Raw genomic sequence first — 26774 nt, forward strand, 5'->3', positions numbered from 1 at the left:
GGATCGACAATGGTCTATTTAATCTTGAGTAAAGACAAAGGGGAAACTTAAAAAAATACTAGAGAAAGGGAGTTAGAAATTTTTATCCTGAAGATAAAAAGACTGAACATTGCATAACATAATAACAGCACAAGAAGAAAGAGTATATGTCCTGTTAAACACAATGGTATTGCCACCATAACTGACATAAAAAGATAACAGGGAGACTGGAGTGGAGATAAAAGACAAGAGAATCACAAACAAGTAAAACATAACATTTAAACCTGTATTTTAAGTTGCAAAGAGCATAATTTACAAACAGAAATTTACAAACAGTAAGGACCAATTTCAGAACAACTAATAGTGCAATATAACTATCAACTGGAAAAGAGGATTGTCTGGAAGCAGATAATTAGCACATCAAATTTCAGTATTACATGAATGGAAGCAAAAGAGGATTTGTCTGCACTATAGGGAGGTTACAGACAGCTTGAGGCAGTTTGCTTCAATATAATCAAGAAAAGAGAGGTGTAGAAATACAGCTGAGTGGTACAGTACTTATCAAACTGTATAAATTTCTGGGTTCAATCCCTAGCACCACTAGAGAAAGAGGAGCTAAAGTATGTACAACAAAGAGACACATTTTTAAATCAAACATGCTAGGAAAAATATATTTAAAAATCACAAAGGGGGTATATTTATGAATGTTTAAACTTTGAAGACAAAATTAAGACACTGGTGTACAAGGACTAAGACAACAAAAGAAACAAATAAGTCACCTAATATACCAGAATGGAGCTGCATCTGTCACCTTCTCTGCAGAACCTTGAGGCAAAATCAAACATATCCACAATAATTTTTTGTTGATTCACTTTGTTGGGGGAAACTAAATAGGAAAGTATGCTTACATTCACATAACTCTGCTTTCTCCCCGCCCCCAAAATAACATTAAAAACACTCTACACTGTGAATAAAATTTAGAATTAAATTTAGAATTAAACATGAGCATGGGCGGGTGCTAGAGATAGAGGTAAGTTAGTAAAACTTTTCCTTTTGAGCATTAGGTATGGTAGTAAGCTTAGACCACTTCTGAGGGATAACACTAAAAGTTGACTTCTGGCCTTCATATGCACACGGGTACATAGGCACCTGCATACTTCTATACATTCATAGAAACATGCGTGTGCACACAAAGATACACACAACTAAAAAAAAAAACTAAAATTGGGAATTCTGAATATAAAAATCAGAACCTGAGTTTAAGTGGATTTGGTATTGGGCACTAGTGTGCAGGAAAGCCAAGTGAGACTGATCTTGGCACATCTCTAACATACTATGCCCCATTTGACAATGAAACATGAGATCGCAAGCCATAATGAATGATCCGCAGTCAGCATGGACTCTTGAGTTGACATATACCATAAAATAATATTTAGAAGTCCACACCAGGATTTGATAATAATGCAGGAATCCTGCCCAAAAGTATTTTAGACAAAATCTTTCCATGATTGGCCAGGAACCTAGCTATATAAATCAGGGTCAATCCTCCAACCCCTTTCTCCTCAGTGCGCATAGGTCCATGATGCTACTACATCCTGTTGATGACTCTTCTTTATTTTGACTGGAAAAGATTGATCTTCATCAAAGTAAATTATTACTAATTTCTAGTCCATACCCTATTAATGATGCTCCATTCTTGTCTTTGCTTAGAAAATGGTATTTCATTAAACATACAGTTGTCCTTATATATGGAGTCAACCAATCATAGACCACAGATATTCAGGGAAATTACAGATGTATAGAACATAGGTATGTTCCCCTTATTATTTTTCCATAAATAATATACCACAACAACTATTCCAATGACATTAACTTTGTACTGAGCATTTTTTTTTTTTTTTGGTTCTTTTTTCGGAGCTGGGGACCGAACCCAGGGCCTTGCGCTTCCTAGGCAAGCGCTCTATCACTGAGCTAAATCCCCAATCCCTGTACTGAGCATTTTTAATATTCTAGAGGTAATAGAGGATTATGGAAGGACTTAGATTAAGTGGACATCCTAAGTTACATTATGTTCACATAAAAGAATGTGAATATCCATGGAGTTTATTAGTCATAGTTGGCCTTGAAGCCAGTCCTCCATTAAAATGGATATATGGTGGTATTACAAAGACATAGGTAAATGCAAAAAGATATAGAGGTAGCCATATTTCTGGGTTTTAGATTGTAGAGATGATACTGGTTCCTTTAAATTTGTTTTCAAATAATTATATTTAAATGCAGTACTTTTAAACAGTTAATAAAAGTCAATATATTTAACAACTGTGAATATATAACATTAATTTAAAAATATACACAAATTTTTGTAGCAGTATATATTAATTCTCCGATTTTAAATAAAAACACTGACTTTGTTAAAAAAAATAGTATCAGAAACATGAATCATTCAATAATAGATTTACAAATGTTAGAAGGAGAAGTAAATAATGATGAGGAAGAAAAGGCTAGCCAGGTTATTCAGACAAGATAAACATATAAATGTCCACTTCCCTTTAATGCTACCTACATAGCTCTTTTGTTACAGAACACATCTATCACTAAACTTGTCTCTGAAAGATCATATCCTTTCATGTTGTCTTTAAATTTACTTTTCAGGACATCACTAAAGTAAATTTCTAAAAAGCTTATACTTCCCAATTGTGGCCAGATGGGTCAGTCGAATACCTTAAATAGATTTGATTACAGGTTTTGGGAGACTTCTTCCTTCCACTGTATTTAAAGATGCTGGTGTTAAATGTTTTTGCTTTTCCTGGACTCTGGATCTATTTTGGCCTTCTCAGCCCATGTGTCTGTTGGTCTTAGAATGTCCCTACATCTGAGAAAAATGTGATGAATTCTTAACAACGATGTACAGGAATTCTCACAGGCTTTTATCCAGTTCTACCTTCAAGGTTTGCATGTGAAATGCAACATGATAAATTGTAGCTGGTGTTTGCTACTTTGTGGGTTCTTTTGTCTCCCTTTTCTACCCTTTCAACCCCCTAACACAAGATGAGAGAGAAAAAAAGGATAGAGGGGGAAAAGGGGTGATATTATCCTTAGATAACTTTCCTCTGATTAGGGATATAGAGTTTGTTTGGGCAAGTTTGATCTTTTCCATCAGGATATCAAATATTTCCTTCCTGTTCTTTCTCCTTTGTCCACAACTACTTAGCAAACCACAACCAACAGCAACCAACCAAGACTCAATAACCTACCCTGCCTCTAAGTGGCCCTAGAAGATACTTTCATAGAAAAAAAGGTGTGTGTTTTTATATGGGAATTTATTATATATTTCAAAGAAAATAGAATGAAATCTTACTTTTCCTTTTTATTTTTAAAAATATTCATTCCACAGAAAGAAGAATTTTCAACACAAATGTCTATGGTCAGAACATTGAAAATTAGGATCAGTATGGTTCATTGGGTCAAGGTTCTTGCTGTAGTGCATAGTAACCTAAGCTTGACCTCTGGGACCCAGGGTAGCTCTGGTAGCTCACAATGGGGAGCTAGTAATAGCTCAAAGCATAAATTCACAAGAAGAAAGCACACACACACACACACACACACACATACACACACACATACACACACACACACATACACACACACACATACACACACACACACACACATACACACACACATACACACACACATACACACACACATACACACACACACATACACACACACACACACACATACACACACACACATACACACACACACACACACATACACACACACATACACACACACACATACACACACACACACACACACATACACACACACACACACATACACACACACACATACACACACACAGGGTAGAATTGACTTCTGAAAAAATTGTCTGCTAACCTCCATACACACACTGTCATATCTGTGACCTACACAGAGACACACACACACACACACGTGCGCGCGCGCACACACACAAGCACACACACACATTTAATAAATGTTAAAATGTAATAAAAAGAAATATTTGGGCTGGAGAGATGGCTCAGCAGTTAAAAGCACTGCCTGCCCTTCCAGACGTCCTGAGTTCAATTCCCAGCAACCACATGGTGGCTCACAATCATCTGTAATGGGATCTGATCCCCTCTTGTGTTGTGACTAAAGACAGCTACAGTGTAGTCATAAAATAAATAAATAAATAATTCTTAAAAAAAAAACAGAAATACTCTGAAGTACATTTTTATAGACTTAGGTAGAAAGTTGACAAGAAATAAGTACAGCCTCCTTACGTACTGAATGTTCCAGAACTGCAGGTAATGAGCAGAAACATAGTGTCAATTTATAAAAATACCTGTGCAATATTGATAATGAAAACAAAAAACAAGATAGCCACTTATGCATTTTATATATCCAGTCTTTTGGGTCATATAGTCACTAATAATGGGAAGTGAGACAATTTCTTATAAGTAAAAGTGATGAGGTCCACTGAGAATATTCACCATAGCAGAAGACAGGGTGCAATGCTTCCCTAAAATTTTTTGTGTACAACTTAGCCACGAACCACTTCCACAACTATAAACTCTTCTCCAAAAGAACCTTAAGGTTTAGTAAATTCAATTCTCTAAAAATTGGTAACAAGACAGAAATGCAAACCCAGTACCCTTTGGACAACATAATTATCACAGGATACCTCCATAGTGAACTAGGTCAGCACTGGTAGCTCACAATGGGGAGCTAGTAATAGCTCAAAGCATAAATTCACAAGAAGAAAGCACACACACACACACACACACACATACACACACACATACACACACACACACACACATACACACACACACATACACACACACACACACATACACACACACATACACACACACATACACACACACACACATACACACACACACATACACACACACACACATACACACACACACATACACACACACACACACACACATACACACACACATACACACACACACACACATACACACACACACACACATACACACACACACACACATACACACACACACATACACACACACATACACACACACACACACACACATCTCAAAACAGGAAAATTTATTCTTTCAGTGTCTCAACTGAACTGATGCAGATAAAAATAGTTCTCTTGCTTTTGTTTCCAATCCTGAATGATCTATTAACCTAGGCCATCATGGTACACTCACATGAAAACATGTCCCCTCCTGCCATTACATTCACCTTCCTTCTATATTTGCCATGCTCACCAACAAAAGTTACCAAGTCACAGGAAGACATCCAAAACTGAGCTCTGTTTGTAAACTGAAATTGTCTAAAAAGGTTCCACTCTGAGGATTACTATGAAGATTTTATTTTCATGATTTCCCATTAACATTCTTGAATCAAATCATAGTTAAAGGTAAGTTTTTCAAGACTGGGAAAGTAGCTCAGTGGGTAAATGTAGGAGTGGTTCTGATTCCCAACTGTTCCCCAACTGGTTCTTCATCTATCAGTAAAGATGTCATGGGCCAATTGCTAGGTGGAAGGAATAGGCGGAAATTCCCCAGGTCCCCATGGGCAAGCTATCAGGCACAATGAGAGGAAAGAGAAGGAGTGTTTACCATGCTTCTCTCCAGGCAGGAGGTTGGAGTTTGGGCTGGGACTAGAGGCAACTGAGCAACTGAAGCTAGGGCAGGTTGAGAAGTGATGAGCTAAGAGTATTAATAATTATATTAGTATTAATAGAGAGCACACTAGCCACAGTATATTGGTAGTGCCTAGCAGTTGAGCAATAAGGCAGGTTGAAATTGGGCAATGTGTGTCTGTGTTTTTCATCTGTGGATTCAATATTCTTTGGGCGGGGGCTGGTAGACTATTCCCGGATATTAGGCAGAGTAGCAAAAGCTACATGCAACAGGTAAAAGAACTTGCCGTGCAAGCATGAAGACTTGAGTTCAAGTCTCCAAAACTCATGAAAAGTTTGATATATATATATATATATATATATACTGTGTGTGTGTGTGTGTGTGTGTGTGTGTGTGTAATTGCAGGCTTCTACAGAGAGATGAGAGGCAGAGAGAGGAGAATCCCTGGAAATGTCTGGATCAGCTAACCTTAAGTACATACCAGAAATAGCAGAGACCCTGAACAACAGTTGAAGGCAACTGACCTCTGACATCTACACCTAGGTACATGGGTATATGCACACCCATAGCACTCACATTTACACACAAACACACATACACACACAGAGAATAGTATAAAGACATACAAAAATTCCCTAAATTTGCAACAGTCAAGTAAGTACACCTTACTACATTATTGATTAATATTGAAAAGCAGAATTCATAATTTTAAAAGCATCACCAAGAAAATGGCAATAACTATTGCAGAAATTACCTCATCAGATCCTTTCTTTTCTGCTGGTTTAGAAGATGATCCAATATTCTTTTCATTAACATGCTAAAATATAAAAGAAAATAGATAATATTTAATAGAGTAGAGCGATTTAAGACAATTGCCTCTTTAATTCAAAAGGCTAAACGCATAAGAAACAGCAAAAACAAAAAACAAAACAAACAAATGAAAAGAAACAAGCATCCCTTTGATGTTTTCCTAGAGAATACTGGGAAGTCTCAATTTGTCAGAGGATTTCAAAACCCTCTGACAGATCAGACAGATATTAATTTTGGAGCCAGGAAATCAGTCTATAATTAACCAGATACAAAGCTTGACAGTAATGCCATTTTGACATCTCATCCTCTGTATATCATAGGTTTCTGATTACAAGTCTGGGAGACATCTGCTTATCACTCAGATGAGATCTTTTAAGGACCATGCTATGTCTTAAGCATCAGTTTAGCATGGGCACAAGCAGGTTGCATGTGATAAAGACAGAGGTCTACAACATTCTAGGTCAAACATAAGTTCCAACAGCTCTGAATTCTCTTAGAATTCTTCCATTCAATATTTACCAACACAGAATGATAAAATGTGAAGGAAAATCCATGCATCCAACTGCTCCTATTTATGTTTTTCCATTTTAACTATGTTCATGAGTAGAATCATCACTATTTTTCTAGACAGTAAGGATAGATTATCCAGATAATAGGGATACATATAAGTATTTTATGCAGAACACAGATCTTCAAGAAGGTCATATGCTCATTTGCCTTGAAAATAAGGTAAAATAAGTCTATTCAGTTTTGTCTATTGATCATCTTGAGAGAAATATTTGTATGCTCTTTGGAAGAGAAGACAAAGGATTATTAATTTCTTACATGCTGTAAGAAATGATAGACACTGGGAAAAATAAGACAAGGGAGTCAAATGTAAATCAAATGATGGTTCTCTGTTTGTTTTAATCCTCATCGTTTTTACTGAAACCAGTAAATTATTGGTGCTAGAAACAGCTCCAGTGGTTAAGAGCACTGGCTGCTCTTCCAGAGGACCTTGGTTTGGTTACTAGCCTTATACTTGGTGCATAGACATACAGATAAAACACTTATAAACATAAAATAATAAAATAAAATATAAACCAAGTAATATCATATTTTCTAGGGCAAAAATTATAACATGGATGGGTAGACAAAAGTTATGTCAAATAAGAAGAGTAATAGTAGTGATGATAGTAATAATTTTGCATTATCTTATTTGATACTGAAAAAATGAGAAAATAAAGCATAATAGCAATCTGGTGGTGTTTAGGATGCATGTGACTAAATGTTCAACAGTTACAAAGCAAGTTTGTTACTTCAAGACTGTTGTTTCCCACATTAGCATGGAAGATAACATTAGGCGATATTGCCCTTACTCATATCAGTAGATATATTAGAAGAAAAAGAAAATGACCAAAACATAAGAACTCATGGCAGGAATACTCCTTAACTGTATTTTGTATGCATAACTTTCAGTGAAATGCTTTACTGAATGCAAACTTTCTCCACTAGGAAGCACTCACAGGGATAAGTGAAGGGAATCCACTGAAATGAGTCATATTGAAAGAGTTGGATGAGGGGTTGGGGATTTAGCTCAGTGGTAGAGCACTTGCCTAGCGAGCACAAGGCCCTGGGTTTGGTCCCCAGCTCAGGAAAAAAGAAAAAAAAAAAAAAGAAAGAGTTGGATGAAAAACATTTCCTGTAGAGATTAGCATCACTATGTGTCCAGGTCAAGGGTTTGTTTATCTAAAACTAAGAGCAATCAATACTGACTGAGTAATTGATGAATCTTAAAAAAAAAAAAAGCAAACAACCAAACAACTCCACTTAAAAGCCCATGTATAACCCAAGTGTGATGATGCAGGATTACTGGGGAGGCTAAGGTGGAAGATCACTTGAATCCAGGAACATGAACCAGACTGGGCAACATGTTCAGACTGGGTCTTAGTTATCAAACAAATATGTAATAAATATGTAATTCTACAAAGCTCACATGCACACTAGAACTAAATACAAGCTACAATCGATTTTCATAAAGACTAAGGGCTAGAGAATAGATTCCTCAAATCGTGAATCCATTATCTTGAGGTTAGCGCTGTAGGACATTCTTGTTAGAGTACTAAGACAGAAGCTGGACACTGTATTTATAATTGAATATATACTCATATATATTCAATACCTCAGATAATTACAAAAAGCCAGCTAGATGATTGGGTACAAAATTAGAGGGCCCCTGGTAGATTATAACCCAAATAGGACAAAGGCCTAGCTGTAGCCAATCCAGTAATTTCTTTATCTTTGTTCAGCCTGTGAACTCATGCTGTCCTGCTGCTGAAACCCAGCTCTCTCAACTTTTCCTAGGCTTTAGGGCTGATTGATTTTTGTCTGAACACTTTTCTTTTCCCACTTCTAAAGAGCCACTCAGTTTGAAGAATGTATTTGACATGGTCAAAACAACAATGAGATTTGTCCACTCTGTCTCTTTACAGACTCAGAAACTTCAGAACAAGGACAGCACATTCACAAGCTCTCTGTAACCTCATATTTTTTTTCAGAATAAGAAGGAATAATACCCAGTATTCCTGCCATGGCTCCCAGTGTTGCCGAGGCTGTTCACTTTTCTGAGTGCTCATTCTCTGTTCATTTTCTGTATGACATTTCAATCTACAAGTGGAAAAACTTAAGTTGCTCTTTCCAGTACAAGTCTCCCTTCTCAAACCCTCACTCTGCTTCTGGCTTATCAGGTAAGTGTGAACCTAGTCACTAGCGACCTCTGCCCAAAAGCATGGTGATAGCAATTTCCCCATTTTAAAAGTTGTTTTCTTGTGGTACTTTAAATGTAAATTCCCACCCAAGCATTTAGCTTCTTCTGTGGAGAGACACAAGACACCCCAAGTTTTGGAGATTCCAAATAACATTTTCAGAGAGTTAGTCATATTTAATTAATGCTTTTGAAAATGCTAAGTTACAACTTCAACTTTAAAATGTATTGTAGGCATTGGTACATTTTTAATATCAAAACAATTACATTTTAAATGAATAGAAAGGTTTTCATCAACAATAATTCACACAAATAAAATTATTTATGTACAAAGTTCAAGTCCAAGTGAATCAAGGAACTCCACATGAAACCAGATACACTGAATCTAATAGAAGACAAAATGGGAAAGACCCTTGAACATGTCGGCACAGAAGAAAATTTCCTGAACCAGTGGCTCAGGCTCTAAGATCAAAAATTGATAAATGGGACTTCATGAAACTGAAAAGTAAGACAAAGGACACTGTCAATATGTCAAAACAACAACCAATAGATTGCAAAAAGATCTTTACCAATCCTACATCCGAAAGAGGGCTAATATCCAATATATACAAAGAACTCAAGAAGTTAGACTCTAGAGAATCAAATAAAAAAGGGGGAGGGGTAAACAAAGAATTCTCAACTGAGGAATATAGAATGACTGAGAAGCACCTAAAGAAATGTTCAACATCCTTAGTCATCAGGGAAATGCAATTAAAAACAACCCTGAGATTCCACCTCAGATCAGTCAGAAAGGCTAAGATCAAAAACTCAGGTGACAGCAAATGAGGGCGAGGATGTGGACATCCAGCACAACGGGGAATAAACCCAAAAGATGCTCCAACATATAATAAGGACACATGCTCTACTATGTTTGTAGCAGCCCTAATTATAATAGGTAGAAACTGGAAATAACCCAGATGTCCATCAATGGAAGAATTAATATACTACTCAGCTATTAAAAATGACAACTTCACAAATTTTGCAGGCATATGGATGGAACTAGAAAATATCACCCTAGTGACAAAGGACAAAAAAAGTGTCAAAGGGACATACATGGTATGTACTCATTGATAAGCAGTCATTAGCCAAAAAGCTCAGAATACCCATGATAAAACTTATAGACCATATGAAGCATAACAAGAAGAAACGCCAATGTGTGGATGTTTTAATCCCACTTAGAAGGGGGAATAAAATAATCACAGCAGGTAGAAGGAGGGAGGGACCTGAGTGGGACAGGGGAGTGGAGAGGGAGGGAAAAAGGGGACAGGATCAGGTATGGGAAGAGACAAGACAGAAGTCCAGAAAGCTAGGAGAACGAATAGAAAGATGTAGTGCAAGGGAGGAGGAGTATAAGGGACAGGGGAACCACTAAAAAGTCCAAGATGCCTGGATGGGAGAGGCTCCCAGGGCCCAATGGAGATGGCATTAGCCAAAACTGTTAAGAGCAGGGAGATAGAACCTGAAGAGACTACCTCCAGTAGATACACATGGTCTCCAATTGAGGGATGGGGCCACTAACCCATCTCAAAATTTTTAACCAACAATCATTCCTGTCTAAAGAAAACACAGGGACAAAAATGGAGCAGAACTGGAGGAAAGGCCAACCAGTGACTGCCCTACCTGGGGATCCATTCCATCCACAGACACCAAATCTGGACACTATTGCTGATGTCAAAAAGTGCTTGCAGACAGGAGCCCCAGCATGGCTGTCCTCTGAGAGGCTCTAACAGCATCTCACTAAGACAGGTACAGACACTCACAGCCAACCATTGCACAGAGTTCAGGGACCCCAATGGAAGAGCTAGAGGAAGCACTGAAGGAGCTGCAACTCAATAGGAAGAAAAATATTAACTAACGGGACCTCCCAAGACTTCCCAGGGACTAATCCACCTCCAAAGAGTATACATGGGAGGGTCCATGGCTCCTGGTACATATATAGCAGAGGACTGTCTTATCTGGCATCAGTGGGAGGGGATGCACCTGGTCCTGTACAGCCTTGATGCCCCATCAAAGGGGAATGTGAGAAGGATGAGTCAGTCACAAGTGGGTACCTGGGTAGGGAGAGGAAGCACCCTCTCAGAGGCAAAGGGAAGGGGAATGTGGTTGGGAGACCAAGAAAGAGGACAACATTTGAAATAAAACAAACAAAATAACTAATAAAAAAGAAAGTAAATTGCAAAAACATTGAAAACACTAGACATTTCAAACACTAATCACTTCATTAAATGTAGCACAGTTCCCTGTATAAGCCAAATGTTATAATTATGCTAAGAACATTATCAAGAACTTCCTATTGACATTTAGCTTTCTTGTATTAAACAGTCATTTTATAGATTAATCATTGCCCTCATAGTTGCTTGGGCTTATTCTATATTTAGCTATCTATTAATAATGTTAAGGTAGTTAAATGTTTTCACTGAAATTCAAGTTCCCTACATTGGGAATAACTGGCTACAATTGAGTCTATTAAGTTGGTGAACCAAATTCATGGGGATGATACACATCACATTGATCCAGTTCAGGAACCTACAGGTTGCCACAGAGAAGAGAAGCATGGGGAGGGAAGCAATGACAGATTCCAGGAGAGAATGGACTATATTATTAATGGATTTGATTATATATGTGAGGGAAAAGAATCTGGTGCCAGTGCCAGGAGCTCCCTATGTGCCCCCCTTTTCTCTCCATAATGACTCTAGGGACCAGACACTGTTGTCCTATCTATGGGTAAAGAAAGTCAATGCTCGGCTTTGTCATGCCACTTAATGATTACAGTCCAGTCAAAGATGGGGTCCTAGAGAAACATGTAAAACCTAGCTGGGATTGTGTGATTTGCACCAAGTCTTTAGAGTAATCTAGCACTCTAACGTGAAAGCAAAACATGATCCTAGTTTAAAACCAATCTGTTATAAAGATTTAACCAAAGCTCAATACACATGTGTTCTGTTGTAGACTAGCAGAGAAAATGTCAAAGCAGAAAGAAGCAAGACATAATGCCAGCCTTAAAGCAGAGCAGACAGGAAACCACATAGGGTGTAGATAGATACAAGTGGCTAATGTGACTAGCTATAAGAGTTCAGTGGCAGGTGGATGGTTGGGAGAATTCAGAAGAAGAGCTTTCCTATCTTATGTCAAAAAGGAATAATTATCCAAATTCTTTCTACCCAGATATTTGGGAAGGACAAATATCTAGGACATAAGACAGTTTTATGCTAGAAATGTTTTCCACAGCAAAGCCATAAACCTATTAAGAAATCAGGAGTCAGAAGTCACAAGGACTTGAGCTTTGCCACATCTGGGGACCTTCCTAACTTATCAAGGTACACACAGATACACACACAGACAAGGGTGCATACCATACACAGAAGAATACAAAAGTCTACCTAAAAAGGAAGAAGAACACCAGCAATTCCAGTAGTATTAGAGTAGTGCTTAAAGCTAGTGTGCTTCTGAAATTAAGGATTAAAAAACAGATACAAAGTTGCTTTTAGGAAGATTGACTTCCTCAATCTGGAAATAAAATTTAAATATTGAGTTTATACAGGAATAAACTACATGGTTAATGAATTTGATGTCCAAACAAAGTTGTTTGATAAAAATTGAAAATGTTACTTGAAAACTGTCCATCAGTTTGGACATAGGTCACATAATCATGTCCAGAGACATGACAGAAAAATTAAAACAAGATCAAGGTTTTCATAGGAGCCCCGATCTCCCCAGCACATGCAGCTCAGCTCTATCAGTATTGTCACAAACTCTCGAGGAAGGCTCTTTTCAGCATCCTGCAGAAGACAGAGAAGCACCCAATTAGATTAGCAGGGTTGCCAATTATGCTACAAGCAGCCACGAAGCTTTGGAAAACACTTGTGCCAGAGAGTAGGACATTAGACTGTGTCTGTGTAGGTCAGGATGTGAATATAGTTTTCTATAATTTGTTTGCTGTTTCTATTGTGCATTCAGGATTGGGAACAATGGCTTCTAAAGGAGACTCATGGATACTATAACAGAAATCACTGCTTCTCAAAACACCAACTGAGCTGGTACCCTTGGGGAGTTTCCCAGGGCTAGGCAGGCTGTGTAGTTCTGGGTATCTCCTAGGAAAACTGATTGCTTAAGGAGGAAGCTCAGTGCCCTATTTCACACTGGCATTTCTGGTCCAAGTCCAAGCCAAAGAATATATCTTCTAATCACTTGGTTGTCACTTACACAGTGGTTTTACCAGAGATATTCTCTGGCTGCTTCTCAGAATGAATAATCTCAACCTGGGGTTGGCCAATAAGAGGCAACTACTAGTTGGGTGAGAACCTAGAGCAGCAGTTCTCAATTTGTAGGTTGTGACCGCTTTGAGAGGTCTAAGGTCCCTTTCACTGAATGCCAAAGAACATCGAAAAACACAGAGATTTACATTGCAATCCATATCAGTAGCAAAATTATTGTTGGGAATTCAACACAACATGAGAAACTATTTAAGGGCTGCAGCAATTCATATCAGTAGCAAAATTATTGTTGGGGAATCAAGATAACATGAGAAAACTATTAAAGGGCTGCATTGTTAAGAAAGTTGAGAACCACTGATCAAGGATCTAGAGTGGTATGAATAGGTGGGACACACACACACACACACACACACACACACACACACACACACACACACACACACACACATTGATCTTCTCTCTGATCTTGGGGCCTTTCCAGGATAGTAGGCCAAAAGTATTGTCATTTTGGCTTTTACAAGGTAACACTACAGCTCCTCCTGCCTAGGGCTACTGCAGATCTCATAACTTTTAAGGTCTGGCTGCCTTGTCATTTTCTGTTGGTTTTTCCAATCTTATCTGTTGCCTGGGTAACCTGCTTCCTGTCTTACATTGCACAGACATAAATGCTTAGAATCACTTCTATCTCTTAGCTGACAGTGAAAAACTGATAGAATAGAAATTCAAAGGCTGTGTGATCTTGGGTAAATAATTCAACCTTTCAGTATATTTCAGTGTTAAAGTGTAAACTGGTCCAAGTCTGTTTTCCTCCTCTGGCTAATAGCTTTTATCAAGACATATTGAAAAAGACACTATTGCAGAAAGAATGAGATTTTAGAATTGTCTAAGCCCATGTTTCCTTCTGCATTGTCAGAGAGAATAAAGCCAACAGTAAAGAACAGAGGTAAGCCACAGAGACAAAGCCGACCTTAAAGAGTACAGTTGGTTTCATAGCTCTTTTCCCTTTGACATCAGTTTGATTTCATGAAATGACATGTAAATATGAAAGTTTCATTTTTCTAAGTCAAAAGTTTGGTTGCTGATAAGCAATTATTTAGTGTTCTATCTCATCACTGTGCTTGTCTCACCCCAGATTACACCAGAGAGGGGAAAAACACACAGAGAATGAAAATCCATTCTTTTCAACATCATACAACTTGGCTATATGTGTAACTTAAACTGACAATTTACACTCATTTAAATCCTTTGTGTGGAAGTGGGATCTGGAGATACACTGACACAATGTTGATCATTAATGATGCCAGTTGATTTGTGGGTGCTAATTATGCCATTTTTCTTCTGCTCATATGGAAAGTTTTACTACAAAAAAGTTTTGAAAATTTTAAGTGACTGTTATCTCAAGAGTGTTTGGCTAGAGTCACTTAAAGGTAAAATCATAGCTGTTCTAGTTTTAAAACTGAAAAGTGTCAAAACTCACAGAAAAGGCTACTAGGGTTTATTAACCATGAAAAAGAAAAATCAGTGAGTGTCCCCTACAATCTAGATGTCATGGAGACAAAATAAATATTATAAGAGAATATGGACAATGAGATTCTCTGTAGGAAAAGGCACTTGGTGCCAAACAAAGCCTGACAGCTGAATTTGACTCCTGGAACCCACGTCGCAGGTAGGAGAGGACTGTGTGCACCAGCTGTTCTCTGGTCTCCACATGTACATTGTGGCATACTGACTGCCCTCCACCCCCACACCAAAACACACACACACACACACACACACACACACACACACACACACACACACCCCGACTGAATTAACTGGTTCTCCATCTCCACTGGATGGAACAGTTTTAAAATGTTTTCTTAACTGATGAGACTCTTTTCCAATTCACGGTAGTCACAGTCTTAATAAGTTTTCATAAAAGGAAAATGAAACAACTTGAAGAACAGAACTTTACTGCCATGCTAATAAGATTTAGATCTTGAAAGTATTCCAAAGTGAGAAAATGGAAGTCTGACTGAGACACCCTGCTGATGCTGAAATAACCTGCTTAGAACTAACTACCAGTTGTCTGTCCACCTTGGACTCTCAATGACTACCCTTTGTTTCCAACCCAACCACTTGAATAATATAATTAACTTTCTAAGAAGGTTTAAAACTGATTAAAGAGCAATATCATCATATGTTACTCATTTTAAAAAACTTTTATGCAATGGAAAAATATTCCATTCAGGGACTGCCAATCAAAAAATTGTGACCTTTGACCTCTTCATTCTTGCTGCCTTAAATACTATACTACAGCCTTTATGCAGACCTCATAATTTTGCCTCCACCCTTGCCCCCGGAAAATCTATTGCAACCAAGTTGTCTGTTTTGCCATGGGTAGTCTGCAACACTTTGGCCAGTCTAGCTGCAATGGTGGAGCCTTCCAAATGACTGAGTACCTTGATTATGCTCTCACTGGGGCTATAAATCTAAATAAACTAAAAAACACCTTTAATTATCACAAGGTAACAGAATCAAGATATGAGTCAGGAATCTAATTATTTATGTAAGCCAAGTATACTGAGTTCTGATAATTATGATGTTCATCAGATATTCTCTAAATGTAGCTTTTTAACAAATTTTATAAAGTTGGTTTTTACTACAATCAAAAATATTCAGATGGTAATCAGTGTGAAAATGTACAATATTATGTTTCCTTGGTTGGCTTTACAAGTAGCATGCTCTTAAATGAACATATCTTTGCATTACTCTACTTTTATTCTGTATAAAGTTAGATCACTCATATTATTTTTAGTATTTAAAGAATCTTACTAAGGATACTAAGGATATTCTAATTATAGGACTCACTAGAAGTATTCTACAAGGATGTGTGTGCGGTGTGTGTAGAATTCCATTGGTATCTTTCGGAAACTGGTTTTAGAAATGTTTTGAGAAATCAAATCCTGCAGATGCTCAAATGGCTTGTATGAAATAGCATGTTCACATCTAAACTATTCACTGTCTTCCTGTGCTCTATGATACCCAATATTAAGGCATATCCACATTTTTATATTATATTGCTTGGGGAATAATGACAAAAGAAATTGATACATGTTCAATGAAGATTCAATTTTTAAAAATTATTTTTGATTGGTGGCTGAATATGTGATAAAAGGGTTTAACAGCACACTTTTATTCATAGGCACATAAACAAAACTACTTAATATATACATTGCACATATGAAAATATGTACACATATTTTATATATGCACAGAATATAAGAACATATGCATTTATATGTATCTATATGTTAAAATTGGCATTGGAGAAAGATTTGTGCAGACTTTGCATGCCTTGAAGAGGCAAATTATATATGTATATTGTTGAGAGAAAGTACTATATTTCATTCTCAAAATGAAATGTAAAAAACACAAACAAACAAACAAACAACAACAATAAAAACAAAAGAAGATTAGGAACAAGCCACTTAGAGCTTTCCTGCCTGTGTTATTTCACTAGCCACAGTGGCAAGTGAAACTCTGAAATATGGGAATTGGGAGATACTGTGAGTATAACATAACTGCACAGCCAGATTTTTGAGTAATTAGCACAAAAAGAGGTGACTTGTCATTTTTAGCACATGATTACATACTTAAATGTCACCTAGGATAGAGCCAGTTAACAAAAATGTTATTAACATACTTGACTTCTTAAAATATTTTTGTTAATGGGACTGTTACAAATTTTTAAAGCCCTTTTGGGTATCATAGTACTTTTCTGCTGGAGAAAAGTCAAAACTTGATCACAAGCATGCTGAAAGTTCTAGAAAGTTAGCACAAGCAGAAGTCTTAAATAATAATCCCCAAACTGGCTTGTAGTGGAATTTGGGCAAAAATATCAAAGTGTCTCACACAGTGCAGTAGGTATTAAAAGCAAAGATCTAAGCTATCTTCATCTAAGTAGCTGGCACAATTTCCTTTAGACAACGCCAAGCTTGGACAGAGAAATCTGATGTTAGTTGAACACCTGCCACCCATATTTGCAGATAATTTAATGGGTGCATTTTGATAAGAATTCTGGGACAATCATGACTCAATGCAAACATACGCTCTCAGCAAATTAATAAAACTATACATTTAAACAGCACAGAAAAGTGTAAGGGAGAACATTCATGAAGAAACATCACTGAAAACACATATGTGGCATGTCTACTGCTGAATAGTCCTTATGTAAATATTTGGTATTTGACAGATATGAAAACATAAAGACTCACACATTGAAATCATTGCCACTTGAGTTAAGAACTCTACAGTGCACTTGAAGGCTAGCACACTTAGATGATCAATCAGTTCTCAATGCCTATTTTCTAATTCTAACCCAAAGTTTGTAGATGCAAAGATTATCTGATTACTGCATCTTTACTTTGTCCATACCACCTCCTGAGAAGGTGGACCTAAGATTTTGAAATTCTCACCATAAATCACCTCATGACTCTCTGTCAACAAAGGGTTGGAAACTTTTGTTTTTGTTGTTGTTTTTTCTTTTTTAAATGTAATGTAAAAACCATGCTTCCTGGTTTCAAAACATTACAAGTTCCAGTTTGACTGGGTATAACACATACTTGGTAGGACAGACTAACCACTAACCAAATGGAACACGTTTGTCCTCTTGCAAAGTAATACAGAGTAGTGACATATACTCATTTCTCTCTCTCTCCCCCATCCCCCTTCCCGCCAGAGTATTAATTGATCACAATTGTTCTCTGATCTTTTCTTCTTTTCCATTCCCCATCCTCCTCTTTCGAGTTTGAAACTGCTTCACCCACCATTCTTTGTAAGTTTTTATCTTTACTTAGCAGTCGAAAAACTAAACCTGGGCTTCAGTGCTTCTTTTCTATGTATCCAGGTAAGTGTTTCAAAGGGCAGAAATTAAGGATTGCTGTCCATTCAATTTGGGAATGCGAGCTGAGCCTGGTGCACCTCGCTGCCCAGACTGTACCGCCCAGTATGCGTCCGCATACCACGGAAGGGAGAGCCTCCAGCTTCTGCCCGAGCTTAACCAGAAGGTCTGCAAGGAGTTCTCACCCGGTCTCACCCTTGGCCCTCCAACTTCATGCCATATTTCCTCAACCTGCCAGTGGGGCGAGGTAAATACACTCCCTTCCCAGTGCTGCCCAAGCTCGGTCCCTTCTATTTACCGTCTTGTACCACCAGTTTGCGAATGCCATGGCGACAACCCTGACGTGCTCCGAGCCGCGCTGCTGGGAAGCTGTCCAGGACGAAGAGTGAGGTGCTGGTGGCACCACTACGACTCTCTGCCTGGCTGGGACCTTTCTGACAGGGCACAGGGTGTTACGCAGCTGCCCGGTGGGAGGGCACAAGGGAAAGGAGCGATAGGACCCGCCCACAGCTAGCGTGGTCCCGCCCTGTCCGATCTGGCTAATTAGGAAAGAGGTGTGTGTCAGTTCTTCAGCCGCCACTCCCTACATGGAAAGTGTGTGAGGGTGGGGGTGGGGGGTGACTTCACATGGAGGGCAGAGGCCCTCTGCCGTGCCGTACGAGCCCACTCACTCCGAAAGTCCGGAGTATACTTTATTCTGCTTCCATGCCTTGTGCACTGCCTTGGTCTCACTAGCCCGTGTTGCTCCAAGAGCCCCTCCACCCAACTCGTGACACTACCAAATTTAAAGAGCCTGGGGCCACCTGCTTGCCCGCAGTCACAGAGCTCTGATCCTTTTCCTATCTGGAAGGTGCCAAGGAGGGGCAACGCCCCAGAACTGCTGCGAGGCACTCCTGGACTACGGCCCCCTGCCGCTTGCCCCGCGGCTCGGTTCGGAGTACTACTCACCTCCTGGGTGTGGCTAGCTGCCGCCCCGCGCCGGGGCCTGGAAGAGGCGGCGGGCTTCGGGCCGGGCCGGGACATTATTTGGTGAAACTGCTGCGAGTGCAGCCTCTGGGAAAGCGCAGAGAAATTGTACGGGAGGCCCAGGCCAGAGCTCGGGGCGGTGGAGCGGAACGGCGCAGTGAGGCAGCTTTTCCGACCCAGCCCTGAGCCCGGGCCAGCTCCCCCTCGCCCGGTTAGGCCCTCCTCTTCCTGTGGGCCGCTCGCTGCCCAATTTGTCAGCAACCCTGAACTGCAGTTTAACGCCCTCTGCTCAGGGTTCGTACACAAGACCCTCCCCAGACTGGCCCCAAAACTGCAGGGTTCTCAGTGGATCACAAATTGGGGAAGCTGGAGGTTGCAGTTCCCGGGTGGACTTGTCCAGACCAATCTAGACATTGTGTAACCAGAGAGCTAAACTGGGGCGTGGTCTAGACTTCCTTTCCTAAGAATTTGGAGAATTAGACACTTTTCTGCAATCTGTCACTAATTCAACTCTAGCCTAAATCCGAACTAAAGATAAGAGAAAGGATCTTGAGAAGAAATTGGTCTCTCAGTGTTTGTGTACTTCTGAGTGTGCTATGTCCTGTATTTGATTATTTATATAGGCAATTCTGTAAGTGTACTAATGGTTTACAAGCAGAAGCTAGCCTGCCTGCTCTAATCCAAATCAGCAGACAATCACGGACTTTAAAGTCATCTCCTTTTCTGGAGCCTACATTTCTGATGTTGAATTGCTTTTGACTTGGCTTCATTTTAGGCAGTACTTCCTGGTTTGGGGCTGGAAGTGAAATTTAACAATCTTTTTGAGTACTCATCCAAAGGGTTTGTCAGCCTGCAGATACTGCTGACTAGTGCCAGCCACAAAAAAAGCCTGTGCCACCACAATAGCATTGTGATTTGTGGTTTTTCGTCAACATGCTAGAGAGCTAGGTTTTAGACAGATGACAAGAGAGAAGCCCCATTACAGAGCAAGATTTGCCATGCTATAAGGAGCTTGGCAGAACAGAATTATGGTTGTCCAGTGCCCCTTCAATTTTAGGGATATCTCTCAACTTCTCACAAATTAATTAGCAATGTTCTTGGATTTTATGCATTTCTTCGTGAAGTGCTCTATGTATAATGTCACCAATATTTCAAAAGATAGGTAGCAGTGCAAGAATGCATACATAAATTGAAACATTTTGGTGTACAAACTGTCATTAGCAAAGATTGGTTGGTGGCATGCATCATTTACATCCAAAATAGGGAAAATCGTTAGACTGAAAAAAAAAGTCTTATGTTTTTCAGCAGAATATTTAAAAATTGAATTTAAACCAGTTAATTTTGCATTCATTGAGAGTCTTCTATGTAAAGCCCTATGGGAGGAATAGTAGAGAGAAGGATATGCAAAGACTAAACTTGGGACTCCCCTGGGACCCAGGAACTTACAAGTTATTTGGATTTAGTTGGTGATTGATTGGGTGGCAATGGGAAATATACAGTATGTAAATAAAGACAAATGTGCTTCTGGAATGTGGTGTTTCATGGGTACTGTTGATTATAGACAAGAAAAGAGAAATGTAGAGGGTGTTGGTACAGTGTGGACAGGAAGAGAAGAGACACTGCAGGAAATAAAGGGAACACTCTCATCTTTTTGTCTTATGAAGCTGAGGGTCTCCGTTCAGATCAACAGATCTATTTGGCATTCTATAACTTACTGACTACAATTTGCCACAAGTTATGAAAATCCATAAAGCTTAACAATGCTATTTCTCAGGTTTTGCTTGACTCAGTATTTAAGTCAAACACTGTTTCCCAGCACATTAATGGCTATGAGTAAAAACTAATGTCAGAAGTTGAAGTATTTTGCTTTGTAACTGAGAGTTACTGAAACCATGAAAGGAAGGTCTTCACATTTGGGGATCTTAGAGAATCCCTGCACAGATAGAGGCAGCATTTCCTATAACAATGTCTGTGGATATTGCAACTATTTATCCTTAAAAAAAAAAATCTAGCACCAGGTTCTTGATACAAGGAGGTATTAGAGACCTATGCTAAGCCGTGGACTCTGACCTCATAGGTAGCAATGAATATCCTAATAAGAGCACCAGTGGAAGGGGAAGCCCTGGGTCCTGCTAAGACTGAACCCCCAGTGAACTAGATTGTTGGGGGGAGGGCAGCAATGGGGGGAGGGTGGGGAAGGGAACACCCATAAAGAAGGGGAGGGGGAGGGATTGGGGGGATGTTTGCCCGGAAACCGGGAAAGGGAATAACACTTGAAATGTATATAAGAAATACTCAAGTTAATTTTAAAAAAAGATAAACAAACAAACAAACAAACAGAACACTCAGTCATGAAGAAATCTTCCAAGGAGCGCTGTAGGATCCCAACAAGGGGCATATTGCCTTTCTGGAGGGACTGGTGGTCAACCCAGGAGAGAGCCTCCTCTGATTTGTTCCTTTATCATGTGCTTGATGCCAAAGAGTTGAGATCCTCTATAGGCAGACTTCATCTTTTACATCCTTTTCATCCTCTCTGATTCAGAAACCTTCCACTTTTATTAGGAAATGGGTAAAATGAAATCAAGAAAGAAATAAAGGAGCTGAGAGGGAACTGCAGGAGCAGAAGGAAACTGATAGAGTATTAGACTCCAGAAGCCAAGACAAGGAGTACTTCTCAAAGATTAGGTTGGCCCAAGATATGTATATCTAGTCCAAAAGTTACAAGAGGCAAGGAAGAGTCCTGTGGAATCTGACAGCTAAGAATCCGTTTTTGTTTTGTTTGTCTGTTTGTTTTTCAATTCAGAGAGCAGGTAAAAATAAGAATCCTTTTGAGATATACAAAGAACTCAAGAAGTTAGACCGCAGGGAGACAAATAACCCTAAAATTCACAGCTGAGGAATGCCAAATGGCTGAGAAACACCTAAAGAAATGTTCACCATCTTTAGTCATAAGGGAAATGCAAATCAAAACAACCCTGAGATTTCACCTCACACCAGTGAGAATGGGTAAGATCAAAAACTCAGGTGACAGCAGATGCTGGTGAGGATGCGGAGAAAGAGGAACACTCCTCCATTGTTGGTGGGATTGCAGACTGGTACAACCATTCTGGAAATCAGTCTGGAGGTTCCTCAGAAAATTGGACATTGAACTGCCTGAGGATCCAGCTATACCTCTCTTGGGCATATACCCAAAAGATGCCCCAACACATAAAAAAGACACGTGCTCCACTATGTTCATAGCAGCCTTATTTATAATAGTCAGAAGCTGGAAAGAACCCAGATGCCCTTCAACAGAGGAATGGATACAGAAAATGTGGTACATCTATACAATGGAATATTACTCAGCTATCAAAAACAATGACTTTATGAAATTCGTAGGCAAATGGATGGCACTGGAAAATATCATCCTGAGTGAGCTAACCCAATGACAGAAAAACACACATGGTATGCACTCATTGATAAGTGGCTATTAGCCACTGCTTGAATTACCCTAGATGCCTAGAACAAATGAAACTCAAAACGGATGATCAAAATGTGAATGCTTCACTCCTTCTTTAAAAGGGGAACAAGAATACCCTTGGCAGGGAATAGAGGGGCAAAGATTAAAACAGACACAGAAGGAACACCCATTCAGCGCCTGCCCCACATGTGGCCCATACATATACAGCCACCCAATTAGACAAGATCGATGAAGCAAAGAAGTGCAGGCTGACAGGAGCAGGATGTAGATCTCTCCTGAGAGACACAGCCAGAATACAGCAAATACAGAGGCGAATGCCAGCAGCAAACCACTGAACTGAGAATGGGACCCCCGTTGAAGGAATCAGAGAAAGAACTGGAAGAGCTTGAAGGGGCTCGAGACCCCATATGTACAACAATGCCAAGCAACCAGAGCTTCCAGGGACTAAGTCACTACCTAAAGACTATACATGGACTGACCCTGGACTCTGACCTCATAAGTAGCAATGAATATCCTAGTAAGAGCACCAGTGGAAGGGGAAGCCCTGGGTCCTGCTAAGACTGAACCCCCAGTGAACTAGATTGTTGGGGGGAGGGCGGCAAGGGGGGGAGGATGGGGAGGGGAACACCCATAAAGAAGGGGAGGGGGTGGGGGATGTTTGCCCGGAAACCGGGAAAGGGAATAACACTCGAAATGTATATAAGAAATACTCAAGTTAATAAAAAAAAAAAAAAAAAGAAACACACTTACTCCAATTAGGCCACTACCAGGTGACCAAGCATTCGAATCTATGAACCTATTGGAGCATTCTTATTCAAGCCATCACAAACACTCTACCTGTAACAGGTATACCCTGTTTCTGGTCACTTTCTTATACCGTTATTGAGTTTTATTTTCTTTGTAACACATACTACTATCTAAAATTAATCTAATTTATATACCTTCTAAAAAGTTCATATTTGTCTGCTTTTATTAGGATACAAGTTCCAATGTAACAAGGTCTTTTTTGGTCTTAGTCATGTTTTAATCCAACCGCAAAGTATTGTTCAATAAATGAATGTATGTTATACATGTGAACTAATGCTTTAAAAATTATAATTTAGATCTTTGACCGATCAAGAAAAAAAAAAGAATCCTTTTGAGGCACACAATGTCCTGGAAGTCCCTTTGGGAAGTGCTTATTTCTATACCAACTCAGATCCCTATAAAAGAAGCACTACCAGAAATCTTGGACCTTGTAAGGTGACATGTAGTGTCTTATTGTTTCCTGACAGAAAATAAAATAAAAGAGTCTTCATGAATAGACAGGCTAATTGCAAAACAGGTACATTGCTCACCATTTCTCCTCATGCAATAGGCATATACTAAATTCCCCCAAAGCGTGGTTTCACTGGTAAAATCTATGCATAAGAGAGAAGAAAGTGTCTTCCTTTGAGAATTATGCTTCTCAGGTCACCCACTCAAACTGTGATCATATCATATAATAAATGCAGAGAAAGGAATTGATACAGAAAAGTAAAGGAAGAAGAAAGATAATGACAAAAAGCAGTTTTTGATTGGCACTGTGGCCAAACAAGAACTTGAGTCATACAGTACCTACAGCTGAGTCCTTTCATGAGTTATGCTCAGCTTTGCTCTGGATCAAAAACAAAACAAAAATGCCTGCAAACTATTTTCACGAGCTCTTCTTTTAATGGCAAAACTCCCTGCTTCTTGTTTCTGTGGATCAAAAAGAACAGTTTGGATCTTCTTCATAAGAGTCCTCTTGGAATGGACACTTGAGGAAAGTGAGATGAAAAGCAAAGGGAGAGGTTGGTCCATCAGATGTCTGGGGCTGAGTCTGGAGATCAGGAGCTGACCCTTGAATATACTTGGAACAACCAATTACTAACTATAATTATTAGTGAGAAGATAGCAACTCCAAAAATAGGCTAACAGTTAAGATCTGTCTCCTGGAAATGATTCTCTTACTGCTGGAAGATTATCAGAATGGCTTGTCCCATCTATTATACTATTATATTATTATTACACAGTGCCATAAAATTTAGCAAATAAAATGGAGGAGTGAATACACATTGCAGAAGTGTGTTGTCAGACTGCTTCATCATGGAGTACTAGGAATGAAAATATTGCCCAGTTAATTAGATTTCCCCTCTTTCTGCAATGATGTTTGCATTTGCCTTGGCAGGTGGGGGTCACTGAAGAAAAATTTGATTCACAGTGTAGCCATGTGGTTAATATTATCCTCTAGGATTACAGAAACAACACTGCAGGTATGAATTGCTAAAACTAATAGAACATAAAGATACATAAAAATTCTATTTCTAGGTTTGGCCAATGGTAGTAACACAAAACAAAGTTACAAATACATGTCTGGAAACCACAAGAGAAATCTAGTACTTTCTGCTCATTAGGAAGTCACATGAGCCTTCTGTCTATGTGTTTGCCTTCTTTGGTAAGTTTTCTGAAGCTTGTAATTTTACATTCCCTGAGGTATGGAACTCTGGAAAGAGTTCCACTCTTTAAAATCAGTGTCTTTGCTAGGCCATTATCCAAAGAGGGCTACTTGAGTCAGCCCATCCCAGGATTTATTGTCTTGATGGTTGCTAGGTGCCAAGAAGAAACAAGTTGAGAGCCTTCAGTATGGCCTCCAAGGATTACAGAATCTGACTTGGAAAGACTAATTCATGTCTTCCTGCTACCAGATACTAGAAAGAACCAGACTTTCCTGGGATATTTTCACCTTCTTATTGTGACATCGTGGTCCTCTAATTATGAAGAAAACCAAATCATCCATGCTGTTAACAAAACCCTGGGGATTTAGGCACATTATATTTGTTAATTAGATTCAATGCAGATTCCAAAAGCATACAATCTATTTCATACATAATCTTGTATGTGTGTTGTATTTGCATATATGGACAGAATGCCAGTGATAAACCCAGGTAATTAATGTGTCTCTCTGACACATACATGACTACATTGTGTTAGAGAATAAATGGAGGCAAAGAAAGAAAAGATCTCATTCAAAACAGTATTTATTGTTTCTTCAAATTTACACTACAGATTTAGAGATGAATGTAAAGAGAATTAGGAAAGCTTTTTTCTCAAGGGACTAGATCAAATCAGATAATTAGAGTTGTGCTTGAAATTTGAAATTCTATTTTCTTGTTTGAAACTTAAGTATTTGTTCATTAATATGTCAATATATTCTTTTCTCACATAATCAAACATGGGTAATAATATGTATAGGTAATCTATACATAATATTTTATCTATACATAATTTTATAATGAACAAAATGAAAAAATGGGACAATATGACACTGGAGAGAAACTACTGTTGACTTAGTTCTCCTCATGCCAGCTATGTGAATCAAGCAAAAACCTGTTGTGGCCTGTACTCCTCAACAATAGTCAGAGTTTCCCGAAGAAACATGTAGTGAGATGAGGGCTCATAGCACTCTATGGCACTGTAAAGGGGACTCCTTGTATCTCTAGAATGTTTTGTGTCAAAATGCCAGTGATGTGCCTGCCAAGTGTGTACATATTCACTGTGGGATTGTACCTTCTTGGTTTTGTTGTCTCTTTTTAGAACTTCTACTAGGCAGACACTTATATGCTTTATAGATTCTCTAATATCTTATTCTTCTGCACTGTCTGCTTTGTTGTGAACTCTTACTCTTCTAAATATTGAAGTGGTGTACTTACTGTGCTGTGTGGAGTAAGGTTACCTGAGACATTGACCACGAGCTGTAAAGCCTCCTCTTTTCAGCCTGTGGAGTCCTCAGACTGGCATTGCCTCTGGCTCTGTTCTGTCACAGTCCATCTTTCTCCACTCTATAAGAGATCATTTCCATTGCTCCCTTCCTACCTTCCATGTGTAAGAATGTACTAAGATCTTATGTCTGCAATTGTTCCATGTCCTATTCCTTTTATCTGTAATAATTTATAATTTTCCTTTTTGATTTAAACTCATTCCCCATGGAAGAGAAGGGGAAAAAAGACACGAAAAATCTCTTCATTAACCTAGAATT

The 26774-nt window shown here is 38.9% G+C and overlaps 1 protein-coding gene across 8 annotated transcripts in view; it reads right to left on the minus strand.

The window, feature by feature from the left end:
• The window catches only part of Cast (calpastatin), a 102404-nt gene extending 82920 nt beyond the window's left edge, over window positions 1–19484 (minus strand). For 4 of the 8 annotated variants that reach the window (XM_087616406.1, XM_087616404.1, XM_087616403.1 and 1 more), the window contains exons 1-2: window positions 18611–18751; window positions 6379–6441 (exon numbers count right to left, since the gene is read on the minus strand). In XM_087616406.1, the coding sequence (XP_087472532.1) occupies window positions 6379–6441; window positions 18611–18640 (93 nt within the window). In that variant the 5' untranslated portion in view covers window positions 18641–18751. 8 annotated transcript variants of the gene reach the window in all.
• Window positions 19485–26774: the final 7290 nt, after the last annotated feature.

Source organism: Rattus norvegicus, chromosome 2 (assembly GCF_021556685.1).
Source record: "Rattus norvegicus strain SHRSP/BbbUtx chromosome 2, alternate assembly SHRSP_T2T, whole genome shotgun sequence".
NCBI classification, from domain to species: Eukaryota; Metazoa; Chordata; class Mammalia; order Rodentia; family Muridae; genus Rattus; species Rattus norvegicus.